The 22725-nt window shown below is 46.5% G+C and overlaps 1 protein-coding gene across 2 annotated transcripts in view; it reads right to left on the bottom strand.

Moving 5' to 3' along the window:
- DAPK1 (death associated protein kinase 1) overlaps positions 1 to 22725 on the bottom strand; it is a 196986-nt gene that overhangs the window by 79009 nt on the left and 95252 nt on the right. The window contains exons 3-4 of one of the 2 annotated variants that reach the window (XM_075599049.1): positions 21077 to 21298; positions 991 to 1129 (exon numbers count right to left, since the gene is read on the bottom strand). In XM_075599049.1, coding sequence (XP_075455164.1) covers positions 991 to 1129; positions 21077 to 21298 — 361 coding nt within the window. The remainder of the gene's footprint in view (positions 1 to 990; positions 1130 to 21076; positions 21299 to 22725) is intronic. The other variant, XM_075599053.1, reaches the window with a different exon arrangement.

Here is a 22725-nt window from a genome sequence, read left to right as displayed (position 1 = left end):
CTAGATCCTCAAGGGTCCATTAAATCAGGACTCATAACGAGACCTTATCTAAAACTGGAACGGACATTGTTCCCGGAGGTTGACACACATCCTCAAAGCCACACATATATACACACATATATATACACATATATATATATATATATATATATATATATATATATATATATATATACACATATATATATATACATACATATATACATATATATACATACATATATACATATATATACACATATATACACGCCGCTCTACATCTCATTAGCATAAGGTCAACATTGCATTATTGTACAAAATTTTTGCATTATCTGCCAATAATGTGATGTTAACTATGTCTTGCCATTACTCTTATACAACCCCCAAAATAGGGCTTTAAATCAAGATGAAAAAGAGGGAAATAACAGAGCTTTGTGCAACTGGGCTTAAAATGAGGGCTTTTGCCCACACGTTTTGTAATCGGAAACATCGTTGGCTAATAATTAGAGGAACATATTCATGACAACGAGTTGGGTAATTTCTTTTTTAATTATGCAGATGCTCACACATTCACGCAATCATAAAGCCATTTCCACAACGACACCTCTAGTATCAATAATTCAATTGGAAATGATACAGTTGTATTTAATTACTGTATATCAATTATATTAAACATGATACCATTAATATGTATAACTTTGAATATGAACCATTAATATATCAAAACACCTGAAAGGTGCGCATTTCCCAGGCTGCTTATATTACATTTTTTGAGTGCTTATTGTAGGGTTAAATCTATATATGTATGTATATACAGATATATGTATAAATATATATATCTCTTAACAAAAGCCTTCAACGTTTGGAAAATGTAATTAAAAGCTTAAAAAGGGTTTAAACCATTAGATAGAGCAATGAAACAGACAATAGTGAGCTGGTGTGTTTAAGCCATAAACCCAGTTTAATTATATAATGTAGTTCTTGCATAAATCTGTCAACAGCATACTGTACCTTAAGATCAAAGTGGGCAATTTGCAGAGAGTGAAGATAATGCACTCCGTTGAGGATCTGTTTGAGGAACTCTGTGGCTTCTTCTTCTGTCAGAGACTCCTTCTCAGCAAGGAAGTCAAAAAGCTCCCCGCCTGCCACTCTGTCAGGATAACAAAGGGAGTTTTAATGAGTTTTCACTTAAGAAACCAGCTGATAAAACAGCTAAAACAGACAATGAGATGTCAGAATGCATGGAATAATATCCAGGAGTGTCCAATGATACATACATTGTATTGTACCAGGTCCTCGCTGAACTGTTGATAAATTGGTGGTTTGCCTATGTTAACATGGAGTGGCCACTGTAACTCTGTTCCGTGCATTTACCACTAAGCCACTCTTGCCCAATAAGTCCCCAATCCTATTTTATTTACAAAGCTGCTCTTCCCCTTCAAAAGCTTAATATACCATCGCTTAGTTCTTTATAGCGTCGGATTGGGACCCAACGGGGAATCGGATTGTAGGGTTCCCCACTCTGGACCCATGGCCCAAGCCCTCCCACTCCCTCCCTCACAGTATGCAGGGCTTTCACCAAGGGGATCCGTGGCCCACCAGCTAAACATACCGATACCTCACATACAGAAAATACAGTTCAAAAGTAAAAAAATGTGGATATTCCCTAATTTATTCATAAGAGTCAGGGGGAGATTTTTTATGGTGACATTTATTAAAAAAAGAAATATCACAGGCTGAAGTGTAATAAAATATATTAGTAGTCACGTGTGCTTCTACTGGCACAGCACACACCCGTCCCAGTCCTGACAAAATATCGGCTTAGGAAGAATAAGTGCAGAGGAAAGGTGCTTTTACAGAAACATAACTCAGAGGAATCCATAAAGAATTTCAACGCACTTTAGACTTGCGGATATTTCCTGTGTCATAAATGACATCACAAATCAAAAATGGCTGCCTCCAGATTCCTAAGAAGGGTGTTGCTTGCCCTTAAACAACCAGTTCCATGGAAGCAACATAGGGCTTTCCATTTATTGCAATTTCAGTCTATCAATAGAACACACTTCACCATTGTAATGGTTGTTTCATGATTTAGGTTTATAAACTCCGCAACCACAATGCCGTCCTTCTACTTTAGCAAAGCACTAGCTAGCAGCTCATACCCAATTGAAGAAAGCCACGATCACCGAGTCCTTGGGATCTGTGCTAAATTATTGAGCAATTTCTAGAAATTCTTTTATGGCCCCAGAGAAAAGGTTTCCATTTCAAAACAAACACCAGAGAGGCAATTGTATGATTTAACAATGTATGAACAAGGGAATGTAAGTACAAGTTTTACAAATGAATTGGCTTAATCTTTTTTGCTACAGAGCAATGCATTGCAGCATTTCTGACACCAAATGTGCTGGGTTCTTGCATGCAAAACATTTGTATTTTTAACCATACGTAGTATAAGTCAAATAACTGTCAGACTGTCTGCGCGTTCAAAAATAAGCAATATAAATTAATTTTACATTATGTGCAGAGTTCAATAACTCATTGATAACAGCTTCAATAAATCTCCTCAAATGACTGACACAAAGGTTTGACATTGTTTCCTATGGGGCCACAATTTCTAGTGTAAAATGTACAGTGATTGGATCAGTTTGTTAGGGTTTCCAGATCTCCAAAAGTAAAAACCGGTACACAATTTTTTTTTATTTATACAATGAATTACATCACTTAAAAATAAATATTATAATGGTATTTGTCTAATAGCGTCCCCAATAGGGCTGCAATTATTTATTTCTCTCTCCCTCTCCACATCCCTTCCCTCTACCCAGCCTCCCTCTCCCTTTTCTCCTTCTCCACAGCCTCCCTCTCCACTTTTCCCCAGCCTCCCTCTTCCCTTCTCCCCAGCCTCCCTCTCCCCTTTTCCTTCTCCCCAGCCTCCCTCTCCCCTTCTCCCCAGCCTCCCTCTCCCCTTCTCCCCAGCCTCCCGCTCCCCTTCTCCTTCCCCCCAGGCCCTCTCTCCCCTTCTTCTTCCCCCCAGCCCCTCTCCTCTTCTCCCCAGCCTCCCTCTCCCCTTCTCATTCTCCCCTTCTCCCCAGCCTCCCTCTCCCCTTCTCCCCAGCCTCCCTCTCCCTTTCCCTATCTCCCAAGCCTCCCTCTCCCCTTCTTCTCTCCAGCCTCCCTCTTCCATTCTCTCCAGCCTCCCTCTCCCCAGCCTCCCTCTCACCTTCTCCCCAGCCTCCCTCTCCCCTTCTTCTCCCAGCCTCCCTCTCCCCTTCGCCTCCCTCACCCCTCTCCCCAGCCTCGTAGATCTTGAAATTAAGCTCAATTCACTTCTGATGGATAGGGCAGAAAAGGACATAAGATGGTCCCAGCAGAAAGTTTATCAACAGGGAAATAAGCCAGATAGGATGATGGTTACTATACTGCGCAAGAAGTATATATATATATATATTTATATATATACTCAGATGGGTGTGTTGAGGGGCAAGCAGGGATCCACGATATCGGATCCGTCTAAGATATGTGAGGGATTTCGAGCCATTTATGAATCTTTATATAATTTACTAAAGATGCCATCTCAACAGGCCAGAACAAGCAAGACCTCTCAGCTTTCTTGAATTCCTGCAACCTTCATAGAACACCATTGAAAATCTAGACCGACTGGGACAAATCAGTATCCACTGAAGAAATAGTGTTGGCTATAAAATAATTGTAAAATGGTAACGCTCCAAGCCCTGACGAGTTCATGAATACGTATTACAAAAAATGTTGTGCCCTGCTTGCCCCCCCATCTGACCCAGCTTTGTAATGACTTTTCCTCAGATCTCATGACCCAGGCACACATTGTGGTGGTTCCCAAGGAGGGCAGAGATGTTCTCCCCTGTGGTAGCTACCGACCCATCTCCTTACTAAACACTAATCAAAGATACATGCCAACAGACTTAACCTGATCCTGCCAGCAGCTATCCCTTTAGACCAGGTGGGGTTCATTGTGAACAGGGCACTACGGTTTTGTCAATAAAGGGAATTTATTCAATCATGAACACAATGTTTCAACCAGCGGTGTGGTCTTTACTTGATAAAGACCACACAGCTGGTTGAAACGCTGTGTTCATGATTGAATACATTCTCTTTAGTGACAAAACCGTAGTGCCCTGGAACATCTATTTTATATAGTTCTTGGGAGTTTTCTCGGACAGGCAACCCCCTGGACCAGGAGCACCGGTAACTGCAAGTATATTAACCTTTTCATGGTGTGCAGCATTACATCTCTCATGCATTGTTCATTGTGAACAGACATGAGGGTGATAACACTAGAAGGTTGGGTGATATCATACAATTTGCATAATTAAAATGTCTGCCCCTGACTGTTTTGGCCTTAGATTCAGAAAAGGCCTTTAATAGGCTCCAACGGGACATCATGTTTGCCACATTACAAAGCTCCGGCTTTGGTCTCAGGCTGATGGAGGGAATAAGGGCCTTATACAAGTGCCCCTCAGCAGTAATTAAAATGAACGCCTTGACTTCAAGCTACTTTCCCATTCTCAATGATACCAGACAGTGCAAATAACGGGATTTAGGGGCAGCCCTATCAATGGAGCCTTCAAGTAATCTTATCCGCTCTAATCCAACATTTCCGGTTGTCAGAGGTACTATAAACGCTCTCTTCACGGACTACATTTTGTTAACAATTACGAAACTCTTGATTTCTCTGTCCAATCTCATATGTGTCTTACAGAATTTTGGAGGCTTCTCTGGCTTTAAGATTAATAACAGTAAGTCAGAAGCCCTGGACATCAATCTTCCATCCCACGCTCAAGCTGTTAAATCTTAATTTCGACTTCAAATGGTGTAAACAGCATATCAAGTATCTGGTGGTTAAGATTATTATCATACTGCCCCACGTATTCTATTCTTTTCTTGCACTACCTATCCCAATACAAGATAAAGATATCAAGGGAATTCAGGATGCCATCCTTAAATTTGTATGGAGTCATGGCAACCTAAGGGTCAATAGGAAGATGCTTCTTAGTTCAAGGCTGCACTGCGGACTGGGATTACCATTCATTATCCAAAACTATCAGGCAGCCCAATGTGGCCAGTTAGCAAAGTGGCATGCACCGTGTGGGATGGGGAGGTGGGTCGATATACGTGGAATGTCTGGATGGTGGATCGTCAAACCCTCTTTAGCTAAAAAAAGAAACAGCCTAGGCCCCCGACATAGGATTAACCCTGTTCTACTCCACTTGTGCAGCACACGTACCAAAGCCAAATTGACTTCCTCCCCTATCCCCCCATTCCCCAATGAACTGGGCTCATAATTGAATTTCTAGAGTCCAAGACACGGCGGTGGGTTTTTCCAGCCATGTGCAAAAAAACTAAAGTTCCCAGGTCTGATTTTTACAAATATTTGCAAGTCAGAAACTTTGTAAATAAAAGATTTGAAGTAAAAGACATCCCCTTATGCTACTTTCTTTGAACATTTATGCGGATATCCTCTGGATCAAACTAAATTAACCTCAATGATATATCAAAATCTTTTCTTGATTGACGATACCAAAACAAAGAGACGTGCAGGATCTCCCAGGGTTTGGAAACAGGCCAGAACTTATACTGGGAGGATTGACTGAAGTTTGGGAAGCAGCGGCTACCAGCTCTTTGTGCACCACAATAAAATAAATATCTCTAAATTACTTTATCGCGGGTATCTTATCCCAGTGAGGCGCCATGCTATCTACACATCGTCTACTTTGTGTAACCAGGAATTGTCGTCAGAGGGAAGATTTCCCACATAAGTTCTCCGATATATATATATATATACACACACACACACACACACACACACACACACACACACACTCATTGGGATCAATCTACACAGGGACCCTCTCACTTTGATAGGAGAAAGACTCCCTTCAAACCCAGATAAAGCATGGAATAAACTAATTTCTCAGGTATTACTTGCCACTAGATGTGTCATTGGCAGGTCCTGGAAGCGTCCAATCCCCCCCATGAGCTTTACTGTTAAGACACCTGGCGTAAATGTTGTAGCGTATGGGAACCACTGCTGATATGACCAAACATATAGATCACTCTTTAGACTACTTATATGTATGAATTAAGACTAAAAGTTGACCAGAGCTGCGCTAATGCTCTGATAACAGTGTTTAAGATATGCCCTCAGGTGTACATTCACCGCCTCCCACCATCCCCTTTTCTATAGCACTCCAACCCTTCTTTTTCTTTATTCCTATTTTTAAAATGCAAAATTATGAATGTAATTGTATGTTGTGTCATTTTTATATGCCAATAAAATACAAGCCATAAAAAGAAAATAAGAGGCTGTGTAACATAACAGTGGAAGTCTGTGGTTTCCAAGATGAGGTATGATTACCCCTAGTAATACACAAGCCCAACGTAGTGATATTTGACATGCCTGTGATTTGGGATTTAGGATACTGTGGGAAGGAGGAGAACAGACGCAGAGCAAAAACAAGCTAGATATTTATACAGACATTTCTGGAAGGCAGTGCACCGCCAAAATACAATAAAGGGTCTGGTCCTCCAAAGCATTTCACGCAGACACTTTCGCTTTATAAAGTGCCAGTGTCGGCGCGAAACACGGAGATTACTACCCCCCCTTTTTACATGGCAAAATAAAATGTGGATTTGAAGGTTTGCCATGTAGCACTTCATTGCAGTTTGGCAGTGCAGCCCTGCCTTCCAGACTCTTTCGTACTTTGCATTGTTGTTGCCGAACGCCGCCGATGGAACTTCCTGAAGTGGTCAGCAATTGAAAGCAAACAGTTGTAAATCCAGTACCACCTTCTCCGAATTCACTGGGCGCACAGCCCATAAGAATATTGTGTCTTTCTAGTATATGAAGAGACGCTGATTACATGAGACATGCATCATTGTGAGTTGAGATCTCGAAGGCTACGGGGAATACTACTTCCCCACTGCCAAGTTTCCTTGTAGGCTTTTTTTTAATACAACAGACGACAGAGAAGCCCAATGCTACATCCAACATGACAGAAATACACAGTAAAATACTTATATATTCTCTTGAAATAGGGTCATTTCGTTTAACCCTTTGACCAAAGCGTTGTAAGCTTGCGAGCCACGACAAGGCAGACACCTGTTCGCTAGGCCTAACACTACCAGATAAAATACTAATATACCTCAATTAGGATTAAAATTCTCATTTACCTCTATTAGGAGGGAGAAAGACCACAGTGGGTCTATATCCAGCAGAATGAAAGGACCTGCAAACTAGGGAACTGGGGAGGGGCGGGCTTAAAACCTGGGAAGGAGGAGCCACCACCCTCCAACAGCTGAGAATAGGTTAACAAAACACAGAACCCCAGCAAGCTCTTTTTGGGAACCCCTGAGCCCCCACAAAATATATGTTGTATACATATGCCACGCTCAATAGCACTCCATTTTGACACTTAAATACATATATATATATATATATATATATATATATATATATATATAACAAAACACAGAACCCCAGCAAGCTCTTTTTGGGAACCCCTGAGCCCCCACAATATATATATATATTTTGTGGGGGCTCAGGGGTTCCCAAAAAGAGCCTGCTGGGGTTCTGTGTTTTGTTAGGCTTTTCTTAATGTAATTTCACGGAGAACAAGAATTGAGATACATAATTATTTATTCTGCCCAAATCAAGGGGTTTCATATATATATATATATATATATATATATATATATATATATATATATATATATATATATGTGTGTGTGTGTGTGTGTGTGTGTGTGTGTGTGTGTGTGTGTGTGTGTGTGTGTGTGTGTGTGTGTATATGTGTGTGTGTATATGTGTGTGTGTATATGTGTGTGTGTATGTGTGTGTGTGTATATATGTGTGTGTGTGTATATATGTGTGTGTGTGTATATATGTGTGTGTATATATATGTGTGTGTGTATATGTGTGTGTGTGTGTGTGTGTGTGTGTGTGTGTGTGTGTGTGTGTGTGTGTGTGTGTGTGTGTGTGTGTGTGTGTGTGTGTGTGTGTGTGTGTGTCGGTTGATTTGAGGAGCAGCCATTTATACTTTATTTTTGGCTCTCCTTTCCTACTTCTACCATTTTTTCGTTTGAGCATCATTACACACTACTTGGTTAGTATATATTGTAGATATTTATATACATCTTCTCTGTAGAAACTACAGTATTTACACTGCTTCAGTGTTATAAATGCCAGCAAATGCATTTTGGACCTTACATTGCTCATAAATGACAAAAACGCTTCTTCTCTCTTATAATTGTTTGCACAGATCTCACCATGAGGTGCTCCTCTTAACAACTGTTCTACTAACCTGACAGAGTGGGCAATCTTTAGTGCTGCTGAACCAGTTCAACGTGTGTGTCGGCGTGAAAAGCACCTTAGTAATAGAGATGTGCGCAGCCGGCCTAATTATGCTGTTTTGTGACATATTTCCCCAAGTCTTTACTGGGCTAAACAAAAAAAAAATCACAAAATGAAGTCTTAGGCCTTGCCCCCGCTGCCTACTACAGTGGCGGACGCTGCGCGCACGAGAGCCCTCCCCGCAATGGCGCCGGGCCCGCTGCGAGGGGGGGGGGCAGCGCTCGGGCGAGAGCTACTCCTGCTCTCAATAGAATTGAGAGCAGGACTCGCGTCGAGCGATTAGGCACGCCCCCCGGCGGTTCAGCCAATGAGGGCGAACCTGCCGGGTGACGTCATGGCCGCGCCCCCGTCACTCCTCAGCCACGCCCCCACCCCGGTCTCTCCTCCTGCAGTGAGCTGCAGACCGGGGAATCGGCTGAACGCGCCGCCAAAAGCGCGGGCGCGCATTACAGTGGCGTGACCGGGGCCTTAGCCTTAGCTGAGTTCTCATCAATTAGCGACCCACAAACAGTCTTGCTGTGGTCCTTTGGCCCCTTGACCTGCTAATTTCACACATGCTGCTTAGGCAGCCAAATGAAGTTTTCCACACTGAAACGCACTTGTAAGTTAAGGTGATAGAAATATATATGGTACAGATTAGTGATGTACCGATTACCTGGCACTTTTTGCGATACCGGAAATTACCCTGCACCAGGTGGCTGAAACTAATTTCCATTCTGTTCCCTTGGTCCACCTCTTGCAGAAAGGCAGGAGCAGAGCAGCAGAAAAATTGCCTGAAGCCAGCGGCGGGGGGTGAGGAAGACCGCTGCGGAGGGTGAGGAGAACCACGTCGACATCATGGGAGCAGCGGCAGACATCCTGGTGGTGGCTGCACAGGACGTCCTTGTTGAGCCGGTGGGAGCAGCGCAACACATCACAGCTGATGCCGGTGGGAGCCGGGGAACATGTGACCGGAGCAGGAACGTTACTATTGGACAGCCGGGGAGGAGCTAGCTGTCCAATAGTAACACTCCTGCTCCAGTCACATGTTCCCCGGCGCCCACTGGCATCACCTGTGATGTGTTCCACTGCTCCCACCGGCTCAACTGAACGTCCTCTGCTACCACTGCAACCACAAGGATGTCTGCCGCTGCTCCCACGATCTCGACGTGGTCCTCCTCACCCTCTGCTGCTGGCTGCATGCAGGTAAGCCAAAGCTACCCGGCCTGCAAATTTCCTTTTGATACCTGGCACAACACTACTACAGATACAATGCTTGCAAACAGCTGAAATATAATAATGTTCAAGTCTTTAAAATGCATCTAAAACGACATGGGAATAAGTCTGTTGCCCTTCTACTCCTAAATTATTGCTGCTTTCGTCCCTTTGGAGAACTAGTTGAGATGGCCTGTCTTAGATGCTGAAGAAATGAAATTGGACTTGTACAGGGGAGGAATGAAGGGAAAAAGAAGGGGGTGGCAGAAGAGAGGGGGACAGAGAAAAACCAAGTCTCCATTAGGCATGACTTGGAAAGAAATGTGAAATCTTGGTTTTAGCTATTTTAGGAGAGCACTGAAACTTATCTTGTTTCTATAATCCCTCTCACTTTCATTTACTTGCGGTTCTTTCATTGGCATAATTAGGGAGCTTGGGGAACACTCAATAATTAAAACATGCAGAAATAGTAAGAATAAGCATAACAAATATCTTAATGACTAACCAACATTTATCACCGCATTACTTATGTATTTTTTTTAGATTGCTGCAGAAAGGCAGCGTTGCAATGCACAATACAATACCATTTACACATCCTGGTCCTGTATATTTGTCTAGTTCAAAGTGTAAGCTAAAAACACTGCATGCGTTATCAGTGTCACCTATTACTAATCCGTGCTCTACAAAGGAAAGATTCGAAAAAAACTGGCATGGAAGTCCACAAATAATACCATTTAAAAAAAAAAAATATATATATATATATATATATAATATATATATAGCCGAGTCTGCCTATCCCGCTCCAACTCACTACGCCAAGAGAAAGGACCCAGTGATGAGCACTCTGTCTCCAAACTGGTTGATTAATGATACATTGAAAACTCTAACTTTATTGAACCAATGGATAAAATAATGGGCATTAAAAATCGATTAAATTCCGCATAATATCCGAACAGGAGAAAAGACAATCCGGATAATGGACGATGCCGGATAAGGCATATAAGTATATGCTGGATATCCTAATTAGAGACCTTATGTCAAAGGATATCATCTCAAATTGTAGGGGAGAGCAGTATAATATACCGTGAGTAGAGTGCCTAAAAAAACTAACTAGCCGAGTATGCAACATTGGTATAATAACCCCCTGATGCCAGAGAGATAATAAACAGTGACTAACTGGTGGGAGCAGAGATCTAATATGAGATCACCGCTCAGACTGAATTGATTGCTGTTTGCTAATTCAGTCAATTCAGACAGTCTGACTGAGTCCCTGATATGCAGAGGAGCAATAATCAACTATAATCAAGTAGCGCTTGTGCTTGATGGAAGAGCACTGTAGACAAAGTACCTGTGAGCTGTGGTCAGAGTTAGATCAAAGCAAACACTGATTACTCCTAATTGACTGGAGTGATAGTAGTCTTGTGCATAGCGCATTCATATAGCTGCAACCAGTTGATACAATGTTGGTTGAAAGCAGCACTTAATCAATTATGTGTAAGCACAGATCTAAGTAGCAGATCATTGCAAACACTGAAGTTCTCAATTATGCAGGTAATACCAATAGGCACTTGTATGATCTCCTTTGTGGATACAAAGAAGACCGCAACTTTGTGATTACAAATATATGTGGTTAGCTAGTGAGTGATCAGGTACCAAAAATAAAGGAGCCTGTAACCATATTGAATCATCACACTACTGAACGGTAAAATCTTGGCACCAGAAAATAAAGTCACCTCCAGATAATGTTAGCGGGAGATACGTACAGACCCCGACTATTGGTGATAGTTGATATCTATATATAATAGTATATGATATAATTGTGGGACAGTGCCCAACTCAAAACAGCTAGGAGGTACATATAACCAATGTGTGCTGGGTGCACCCAGGGGGAGTGAGGCACATGGCCGCTGTACCTAACTACCCAGGCCGCGAAGAAGCCGACTGGTACTTTTCACTAGAGACCACGCTCGAAGAGGACGCCAAGAGAGGGTTCAGGTGGTGCCAGAGATGAAGGCGTGGACGTTTTCACTTCCTCGCTGGTTCAAGGTGACCATCCAGAACATCTAGCCTCATCCTATACGGTTTGACATTGGTCAAGCACTGGTTCGGATATACCCGGTTACTCAGATAGAACCGTGCGGGAAGCTCCTCCCAGATTGCAGTTCGACTTTGGAGGAATCGTCCTTGCCAGCGGAGTGGAAGAAACGGTGACAAGCTGGCAGAATGCAAGGTGGTGTTTTCCACCAGTGAGATGAATGTGGGCTGCAGCAAGCATGCTCAACACACGATCCGATTGAACAATGCCACTCCATTTCGGGAGCGTCCCAAATGCATAGCTCCCAGAGATGTGGAGGATGTGAAGGATTTCCTGAAGGAGATGGAGGGTATCGTAACAGAATCCCATAGCCCATATGCCTCTCCTATTGTGGTAGTGCGGAAGAAGAATGGATCCGTGCACCTATGCATGGACTACTGCACCCTGAACCACCACACGGTCCCGGACCAGTATACCTTGCCACAGATTGAAGAGATCATCAGTGCCTTATCCGGCAGTCAGTGGTTCAGTATGCTGGACCGGAGGTCTGGATACTACCAGATACCCATAAGCCTCGAAGACAGGAGAAGACAGCGTTTGTCTGCCCCCTCGGGTTTTACCAGTTCACCTGGATACCCCAAGGCATTTCCAGTGCACCTGCAACATTCCAGAGGTTAATGGAAAAGAACATTGGTGATATGAATCCCAGAGAATGTCTGGTCTATCTGGACAATATCATTGTGTTCGGAAGAATGTTAGAAGAGCACGAAGAACGCTTTCCCAAGGTTCTGGATCGACTGGAAAAAGAAGGCCTGAAGTTGTCCCTGGACAAAAGTTGCTTCTGCCGCACTTCGGTCACCCCCTGCTAAGGTCGAAGCCATAGTGAACTGGCCCAGACCAGATAATATGATGGAGCTATGATCCTTCCTGGGGTTTTGCGGCTACTACCGAAGATTCGTAGAGGAATAATCCAGCAAGGCCAAAGTCCTCAACATCTGTTGAAAATCTACCCAGAGGAACCTCGTGAAAAAGCCGCAACTCCGCGAACTCCGTTCAGGGACAAATGGTCGTCTGCCAGCGAGAAGGCATTCACAGGGCTCAAGGAAAGTCTCACTGAAGCCCCGGTCTTGGCTTTTGCTGACCTGGAGCAACTGTACATCCTGCATGTGGATGCCAGCTTCAACGGGCTGGGAGCCGTGTTACATCAAAAATACCCTGTCGGCCTCTGGCCAGTAGCATATGTGAGTCACAGCTTCACGCCAAGTGAACAAAACTATCCAGTTCACAAACTGGAATTTCTAACGCTCAAGTGGGCTGTACTCGATAAACTATACGATTATCTAAATGGGGTCCCCTTCGAAGTGCGAACTGACAATAATCCTGTTACATATATCCTGACCTCCGCCAAGTTGGCTGCTAACCATCAGTTTATTCTGAAGTACAAGCCAGGGCCCTTGAACATCGGAGCCAATGCTCTGTCCAGACGGCCTGTACTGAGTTCAACACCAGACGGTGACCAGTGGGAAGAAATTCCTGGACCTGGGATTCAGGCAATGTGCTCAACTGCGGCAATAGTGAAGAATAAGGTCACTTTCTCCGAACTCAGAGTGGTGGACTCATTGGGATATCAGTCAAAGCACTCCCAGCAGCATACTGCCACCAAGAAGGCATGTCCATCATGCAAGATACCATAATGAGATGGAAAGAGTTGGTGATACATCAGATGCGAGACCCGGTGGCTAGAGCCATATGCCGGGCCATCCAAGAAAGCAACCCCTCCTTAGTGAAGTGTGCTCCTACTGACACGGTCGCTATTATCAGAGGAAATGGGACAAGATCTGCATAGACTGTGGCCACCTCTACTGAGTTATCCCCTACCACAACCATCCCAATGGAAGACAGCTCGTCCTGCCCAGAAGCTTGCAGTACCATGTCCTACGATTTCTGCACGATGATCACGGACACCTGGGAGTGGACAAAACATTCAGAATAGTAAGAGATAGGTTCTCCTGGTCCAAGATGTGGGAATCTGTGGAGCGCCATTGCCGGAGGTGTCTGCGGTGCATACAGCAAAAAACACAGCCTACACGCGCAGCCTCAGTGGGCCACTTAAAGAGCTCTGGTCAAATGGACCTAGTCTGCATCAAGACAGACTCGAAGGGTATAGGGAACGTCCATGTAGTAATTGATTACTACACCCGATACGCTCAAGCGTTCCCTACCAAATACCAGAAAGCTCTCACAGTAGCCAAAGTACTGTGGGAGAAGTACTTTATCCATTATTGGTTACCTAATCGGAGGCGCTCCGATCAAGGGAGAGACTTCAAGAGCAAGTTAATCAAAGAACTCCTAAAGCTGCTCAATATCGATAAGTCTCGTATGACTCCCTACCACCCTGAAGGAGATGCTCTTCCGGAAAGATTCAACCAAACTCTACTGGGTATGCTGGGCACTCTGAAAGGCTCCGAGAAGGCCAGATGGAGAAAGCATGTCAAGCCTTTAGTACATGCCAACAATTGCACCAGGCATGAATCCACCGGTACACACCCTTTCATAACATAACAAAAATAACAAGCGGAAGTATGACTATAAGGTACGCCATCGGGAACTTCGGCCCAGAGACACAGTTCTCTTGCAGAATTTAGGAACACCAGGGAAGCACAAATTAGCTGACCGCTGATGAGAAGCTCCCTTCGAGGTAGTCACAGATGCCTGGCCTCCCTGTATATCGCATCCGAGATTCAGAGGGAAGGGTAAAGGTCTGGCATCGGAATCAATTGCTATCTATTCCCCAAGTGGGGGAAACTGAACCTGAAACAACGTCAAAAATGCCTTCAAGTGAACAGGAAGAATCCAGCGTCATTCCAAGTGCTGTATTGGAAGACAATTAGGATCCTTTGGAAGTAACTTCTTCCACGGCAAATGGAGATTGGTGGGCACCACCAGAAGAAGTAGAGGATAATGGGCCTGTCCTCCATGTACCCTCCCCAGCGTCCGAGTTTCATTCCCACTAGAGACTGTAGCTCAGGAGTCACACTTTATGAGAGGGTCAGGGCCTCAAACCGATGAAGCCTTCGGTGAAGAGACACATAGGAGTCAAAGAGTGAGATGCCATCCCACGATAATGGCATATGATTCGTTAGAGGAACCTCACAGCTGTCTTGGAGCAGGTTTGCCTCTGTAAAGACCATGCTCAATGAGCTGTTCAATTTGGTTTAGATGTGTTGTACAAAGTTAAGTTGTGTATATATGCACTTTCCATTATAAAAAGAGTTGTATGTTTGTTCAAGCGGGAACGTTGTGGTCTCCACCAGGGGGAGGATGTAGCAGAGTCCCCTTACCCTGCCTCCGGTGCGGGGGAGCTGTCAAGTAGTTGGTCGGAGCTCCGCGTGATCGAGAGTGTGGGAGTGCCATTTTGGTAATCGCGCATGTGCAATAGAGTGAGGCACATATGCGCAGTGTGAGGAGTGCGGCGGCCATCTTAGGATGGCTCCGTAGATGCAACCGCAGGACTAGAAGTCCCAGAATCCCTAGAGGGAAGGACTGCAGCACATGAGATGGTACCAGTCAATGTGATGCGAGCACTGCGAGGAACAGGATATCCTCCGCGCGCAGAAAGCCAGCGTCAGTCCGGACAGAGGAGGCAAAAAAGAAGGTAGTGTCCAGGGAGCAGTGCTTCCTGGCCTAGGCCTCGATCTTGCCCCTAGGCCCCAGTTAGGCCCTGAGCCATAGCAGAGGATTCTTGTAGGGAAGGCCCCAAATAGGGACTGTTCCCCTTATTATTCCTGCACCGGTGACCGGACGGCTACACGGTTCCCTGTGGCCTGGGACCAGGTCACAGGATCCAGAGACATTGTGTGAGACCCTCCGGCTGGAACGCACACTGTGAGGAGGATCAGGACTCTTTAGGAGAGAGGGGATTTGTGTTGGAGGCCCCGCTTTGAGGGACCCTCTCCAACTCACTACGGCAAGCATCACCTGGGTACTGGAGTACCCAGGCAGGTACCCAACATGCACCTACATCCACAGGAGGTAGCGCTACCTCACACTTGGGTGGGAATTGCTGGGACAGGACACCCGGGGTATTGGTGCCATAACACCCTCAGAACTACGGGGGAATCAACACGTGTTAGGTCATTGGGTGTATACTGTGGGTATTGTTATTGCCGTTATTGTATGTGTTAGTATGTGTATACAGTAAACCTTAGTTAAATACATTGTGTGGTGTATTATTCTTTACTGTGTATTGGTTCCTGTGAGGGGTTATCCCGCCAACGCTGTGATCCCTCATAAGTGGAGGTGGAGGCGCTGCACGCAAGAAAAAAGAGCTCACCCCAGACCTCCTGTGAGCAAACAGGTACAGCAGCACACGTAGTAGTTCCCTTAGGCATGGGAAAAGGGGGCTACATATCTATATGTCACATGTAGCCCCGGTCTTATTTTGCCTCCAGAGACCCCCTCTGTAGCGTGCCGAGCGATCGCGGGTGCCGCCGGAGGCAGCGACGGACCCGCCGGCACGCCGAGAAGGTGGGGGCCAGAGCAGGGAGCGCTCCGAGGCTCTGCGGCGCACCCGGCTAGCGGGGGCCGCCATTGTGTCTGCTAGCAGTTGCGCAGTGTAGTCGCGCACGCCAGGAGTGCTGGCAGCAATGTTAAGGTTGGCGAGAGGTCGCACATGCGTAGAACCACCGCGGTAGCCATGACAGGTTGCGCGAGCGTGCGCATTGGTCGCGCAGGCGCAGTAAGGGTAGCGCACGCGGTCCCAATGCTAAAGAGGTCCTGAGTGAACTACAATTCCCAGCAGCCTCTGGGGATTGCCCTTTCACCCACATCACGTGCAGCCAGCCAGCAAATAGGGTTTTGCAGCTTCTCCTGTGGAGGAAGGCTACAATGTTGCGGGGACCACGTTTGGCAGTTGAAGCTGGGAGCAGGAAGGGGAAGGAAGGGAGGAGGGAGCAAGTGGCTCCTACACCAGGTAAGGTAGTTCCCCAGATCCCAGGCAGGCCCAAATCCCCACCAGGGTAGTGGGTAGGTACTGAGGGACGGCCCCTAGATTAGGGACCCTGCCCTTAGGTGTGAGTGTGCAGTCTTGTCAGTGTCACGGCTGGTAGTGCTGTGAGCGCTGACAAGTAGGCACATTGTGTGTGTGTGCAGTGCGGTTGCTGCAGGTACCAGGTTGGTTGCAGTGGGTTTCTGCAGGTACCGAGTGAGTGCAGTGGGTTGCTGCAGGTTCCGTGTGTGTGCAGTGCGTTTGCTGCAGAGGTTAGGGAGAAGTTAGTCAGAGGGGACCCGGGTGGTGAAGGGAGAGGTAGAGTGGGTGCAGGGGGTCAGTGACCCACCTGCATAGGACAGGCTACCCCGTAGGCTCCTAGGAGTGTTCCCTGAAGACACCAAAGGTTGCTGTGCTGCAGGGACGGCCTATAGTAGTAGCGAGCATCCCCCTTACTGAGTACCAGCTAGGGACAAAGGGACAAGCGTGCGGAGTAGGTCTGCTGGCGAGTCGTCTGGGACCAGACGGCTGGACATTGAGACCCAGGAGACAGACCGCTGATTCATCTGACCCTTTGCGAAGAGGTACCGGTCACCGCCGTGACCGGCAGGTACTATAACAACAAGTGCACCAACACCGGTCAACAGGCGCTGATCCCGCCTTAGGCTAAACTCTTTAGGAACACTGAGCGAGTGGTTAAAGAACTGAGCCTATACCATCACTTAATATATGGACACGGTGTGTGGGGCACGCGGTGAGGGGACGGAGACGTTGCTCCTGATGAGAGTGGCCGAGCCACTAAGGTTACACGTTAAGGTTATATTGCTATAATATAGAGTGATAAGGTTCCGTGCATTATCATATAGTAAAACTGGTTGCATATATATATGTGTGTTGTTGTATTTCTTGCCCAGGGGAATCTCACATCACGGGGATCCTGGGTAACTGGAGGCGCTGCGCTAAGTGTATGAGTGTTACCCCAGGCTCCCAGCTAGCGGAGGCTCAGATCTCCTGGAGCCGCAGGTGTTGTACAGTGACCAGTAGTTCCTTTGGGAGGGTTCAGAAAAAGGGCTACACACATATAGATTACATTTAACAAGCTTGTCAGTTCTGAGCCTCATTAGTACCTCTAATGCCTCATTAATACCTCTGTCTCATTAATGCCTTTAGACTTTGTCACAGAATTACAATATGCAATCGTTCATCAGCAAGTGTAATAAAGGATAATTTTATACTGTGGGTGTGACAGTCAATAGCTAAATTACTGTGAAAAAAACATGCCTGCTGGTTTGCCAATTCAGTTACTGATCTAGAATAATAAAAGAGCCTGTTTCTCCGTCAGAGCCATAGCTGCAAGATCATGAAGCCTAGAGACCTGAAATTGTGCATGCAGGCTAAAGGAAGAGAGAGAGGGGGGGCGGGGGGGGGGGGAAAGAGAGAGGGGGGGTGGGGGGGGGGGGAAGAGAGAGGGGGGGAGGAAGAGTGAGGGGGGGAGGAAGAGTGAGAGAGGGGGGAGGGGGGAAGAGTGAGAGGGGGGAGGAAGAGAGAGATGGAGAGGAAGAGTGAGAGAGGGGGAGGGAGAGGCAGAGGAAGAGTGAGACTGGGAGAGGAAGACGGAGGAAGAGTGAGAGGGAGGGAGGAAGAGGGAGACAGGGAGAGGAACAGGAACAGGGAGGGAGGAAGAGTGAGAGGGGGAGAGGAAGAGTGAGAGGGGGAGAGGAAGAGTGAGAGGGGAGAGGAAGAGTGGGAGGGGGAGGAAGAGAGAGAGGGAGAGGAAGGGAGGAATAGTGAGAGAAGGAGAGGAAGAGGGAGGTAGGAAGAGTGAGAGGAAGAGGGGGAGGAAGAGTGAGAGAGGGAGAAGAAGAGTGAGAGGGGGAGGAAGTGAGGGGGAGGAAGTGAGAGAGGGGGGAGGAAGAGTGAGAGGGGGGGAGAGTGAGGAAGAGGGGGGGAGGAAGAGTGAGAGAGGGGGAGGAAGCGTGAGAGAGAGAGGAAGAGTGAGAGGGGGAGGAATAGTGAGAGAGGGAGAGGAAGAGTGAGAGAGGGGGGAGGAAAAGTAAGAGAGGGGGAGGAAAAGTGAGAGGGGGAGAGGAAGAGTGAGAGGTGGAGAGGAAGAGGGTGAGGAAGAGTGAGAGGGTGAGGAAGAGTGAGAGGAAGAGTGAGAGGGGGAGGAAGAGTGAGAGGGAGGAAGAGAGACGAGGGAGGAAGAGAGACGGGGGAGGAAGAGAGAAGGGGGAGGAAGAGAGAAGGGGGAGGAAGAGGGAGATAGGGAGAGGAAGAGTGGGAGGGGGAGGAAGAGTGAGAGAGGGGGGAGGAAGAGTGAGAGGGGAGGAAGAGTGAGGGAGAGGAAGTGAGAGGGGGAGGAAGAGTGAGAGAGGGGAGGAAGAGTGAGAGAGGGGGAGGAAAAGTAAGAGGAAGAGTGAGAGGGGGAAAGGAAGAGTGAGAGGGGGGAGGAAGAGTGAGAGAGGGGGAGGAAGAGTGAGAGAGGGGGAGGAAGAGTGAGAGAGGGGGAGGAAGAGAGAGAGGGGGAGGAAAAGTAAGAGAGGAAGAGTGAGAGGGGAAAGGAAGAGTGAGAGGGGGGAGGAAGAGTGAGAGAGGGGAGGAAGAGTGAGAGAGGGGGTGGGGGAGAAATACATTGGGGAAGGGAGAGGATGAGAGGGGGGAGCGTGAGAGGTGAGGGTGTAACAGAGGATGATATACTGATGGGGTGCAAGTGTCACTGAGGGGGAAGGTCACTGAGGGATTATGTCAGTGAAGTGGGTGAATCTCACTACAATTTGGGGTGAGTTCTCAGGGAGGTTATGCCCTTCCGCAGCTACACCACTGGTACGTCACGGTGTGCTCATTTGCATGTAATTTTCCAGAATCCCTTGCTGCAGTGGAAACACTGTGTGCTGGGTGATAATGGTGAAAGGCGGGCTTGAGCGGGAGGGGGGGCGTGGCTTGAGCGGAGGGACCCGCTACTCTCCCCCCCCCCTCCCTCCACGGCTCGGGCTGCTGATTGAAGGTAAGTAAAGCAACACACACACACACACACAGAGGCAGGCACTCACGCACTCAGGCACACACATACACACACACACACACACACACACACACACACACGCACTCAGGCACACACATACACACACACAGACAGGCACTCACGCTGCTTTCACTCCACACTCCTCCCCGCTCCCCGAAGCCCCTCCTACTCCCGAAGCCTCCCCTCCCCATTGGCTCACAGCCACACCACGTGACGTGTCAACGCTAGGGATCACCATTCTCTTGTATCCCATCTACACAGCGTGTAGTAAGCTGTGCAGCCAGGGGGGACCGGGACCGGCTCCGCAGGATTCCCCTTCTGGTGGGGAACTCGCGTGTGGCCGCCCCGCGCCACCGAGCGCAGTGGGACCGAGGCCTTAGACATGTGAATGTGCTCACGAGTGATCTTTTTATCGCCAACGGGGACTCAGCCTTAGACAGGTCTGCAACCTCGCTTTTCACCATTATCACCTAGTATACAGTGCTTCCACTGCAGCAAGGGATTTCTGGGAAATGACATGCAAATGAGCACACAGTGCCACCTTTTGTCTCAAGACCACATTACGTGGTTAAACCCTTAAACACATTTTCACCCACCATAACTTAAGTATTGTGTGGTGAAAACCTACTCATGTCTCAAGTTGCAAAGCCAGTACAACCAACCTCACACTGAGATCCACAAGGTTGAAACAGTCTGTCTGTGAGTGGGCTTATTGGCTTTGCATCTCATCCCAGGCTATGTTTAAAAGCTGTGTTTAAAGCAGCATGCATTGGCTTAAGGGTTTAACCATGTAATGTGGTCTTGAGACAAAAGGTGGCACTGTGTGCTCATTTGCATGTCATTTCCCAGAATCCCTTGCTGCACTGGAAACACTGCATGCTGGGTGATAATGATGAAAGGCAGGGTTGCAGACCTGCCTAAGACATGTGAATGTGCTCACATGTGAACTTTTTACTTTCTATATACAATACGGTGGAGGTTTCTTGTTGCCTTTTTCACCCACCATAACTTAAAACGTATATATGTCAACTCTTCCAGCCAGAGCATTACTGGCCAGTAATGCCCTGTTCTTCTGGGATTATTACTTAAATATATGGCCTTTACTGTTCCCTTCAATACTTTCAGAGCTAGAGAGCATGTCTCATAAAAACAACACATGTTATGCATTTCCGAGTCCCTTCCTGCCAGCGAGCTGCAATGTGCTGCAATGTGCTGCATGGGTTACACTGGCACTGAAGGGGTCGAGTGGCACTTTGCCAGCAGCCTCTATTTCATATGCAAAAGCCCACTGCAAAAGTAAACTTGCTACAAAACTGGTTTGCTAAGCAAAACCTGGAATAATGAAGGGCCCTTGAAATAACCGAGCTTCAATCAAGTGCTTTCCCCGTTCCTAAGGCTGCGCAGGAACTCATTGCATCATCCTTTCACTTCCCCAGAAACAACCCAAGCCCCCGGCCCCTTTTTGGTGGCACTCACAGCTCCAGAATGAGAATGACGTCCGTTTTGTTCTCGTACACCTCGTGCAGCGTGATCACGTTGGGGTGCAGGATCTCTTTCAGTATGCTGACCTCCCTCTCGATATCCTCCCGGGTCACTCCGCGCCGGCTGGATTTGGTCCTCCTCTTCTTGATGAATTTCGCCGCGTACTGCAGCCCCGTGCTCTTCTCTTGGCATTTTTTCACCACCGCAAACTGCCCACTGGAGAGGAAAGAAAAAAAACGCACACAGTCAACGATTACATAAACCTGACAGAAAGGAGGAAGCCAGAGCAGAATCTGGGCACATTTTCTTATCTTGCCTTGTGCCAGTCACGCAGTGAATTGTGATGTTCAATAGCAGTTTATTTTATTTTTTGCTGTCAAAATAATACTTTTTAGACCCGTACATAAATAAGAGGGTTCTCATCCCTGCTTTGTATCTTTAGTGAGATGAGCCTCCAATGGAAATAGTGAATGTTGCAGTGTTTTTAGTGAGCAGTATTTTGGGGACCGCTTTAGGACAGTAGGGGTAATTACAGTGTATCCTAAGCGGTATGAAAACATTGCCACGGTGAGTCCTTTCAGTTTCCAGTAACTAACATATGTTGTTCAGTGGACATTCACCTACGGTCGTAATCCTAAACATTTGGAAGTTTTAAAAGTCTATAACTTTCACGGCGGAAGTTTGTAGACGATGGACAAAAAAAATGTACACCCAGAGAATCAAAACTGCTGAAAAATTGTTTTAGCAACACTTGTGTTGGCAAATTAAGTCGTGAGAAAGGTTCACGGAAAGATGCGTCAAATGAAGACAGATTGCGATTGCGCTGTTCATTTATGCCTACTGACAGGTAATGAAAAGCATGTTTTCCTTTGCGATCAATTAGCTGAAGGTGAATACAGACTCTGGCTCCAGCTCTCTGTTAACTCATGCCAAGTTTATAACGCTATGGACCGCACAGAGCCCTGATAGTAAAGCTCCAGACTATTAATCAGGAGGCCTGGAATGAGCAGTATTTCTAGTCTAAGCGACCTTGGGTAAATCACATCTCCTTCTCAAAGTTACAATGTAAAGTTCTCAGATGCAGAAACCTAAACATTGCATACTGCTGTACAAACTTCCAGCACGTACGGTATAGACCTACAGTACAACAAATGTATATTCTTGATGTGAAAATATTATGACCTATATTTCATGTGCAGTGCTTTAGACCCTCCTTTTTTTCCCCAACACATCAAACTGCCAATTTTACAAACGTGGCTCAGAGAGCAAGCTCCTGACAAAATGTCAAAATCATTTGCACTTGCACTATACTGTGTGTCGGCCAGAAAGGAAGACTCCGGAAAAGAGCCTTCCAAGGAGCTTTTAACCGCCCCAAGCGTGTGTGGAGCACTGGTAAACTGGTCCTTAGAACATAGGGAGGCTGCATTTCTCCTTTACTGTTGTTGTTCAGTGCCAAAATGACAGAGATCTACGGGTTCTGGACCAGACAAAGATATTCCAATATAGAACCCACAAAATCCCATGATGGGGTTAAACATTTTTGATAAGTCTTTCTCATTAAAAAAGAATTGGGGGGGAGGGTGGGGGGGGCAGTCAAACATTAAAAACTTTCAGATCAGGGACTTTGATGAAGGGGGATAATT

This window comes from Ascaphus truei, chromosome 1, assembly GCF_040206685.1.
Source record: "Ascaphus truei isolate aAscTru1 chromosome 1, aAscTru1.hap1, whole genome shotgun sequence".
In the NCBI taxonomy this organism is placed as follows: Eukaryota; Metazoa; Chordata; class Amphibia; order Anura; family Ascaphidae; genus Ascaphus; species Ascaphus truei.
The sequence above is the reverse complement of the archived record's forward strand: the minus strand, read 5'-3'. Positions and strand labels throughout refer to the sequence as shown.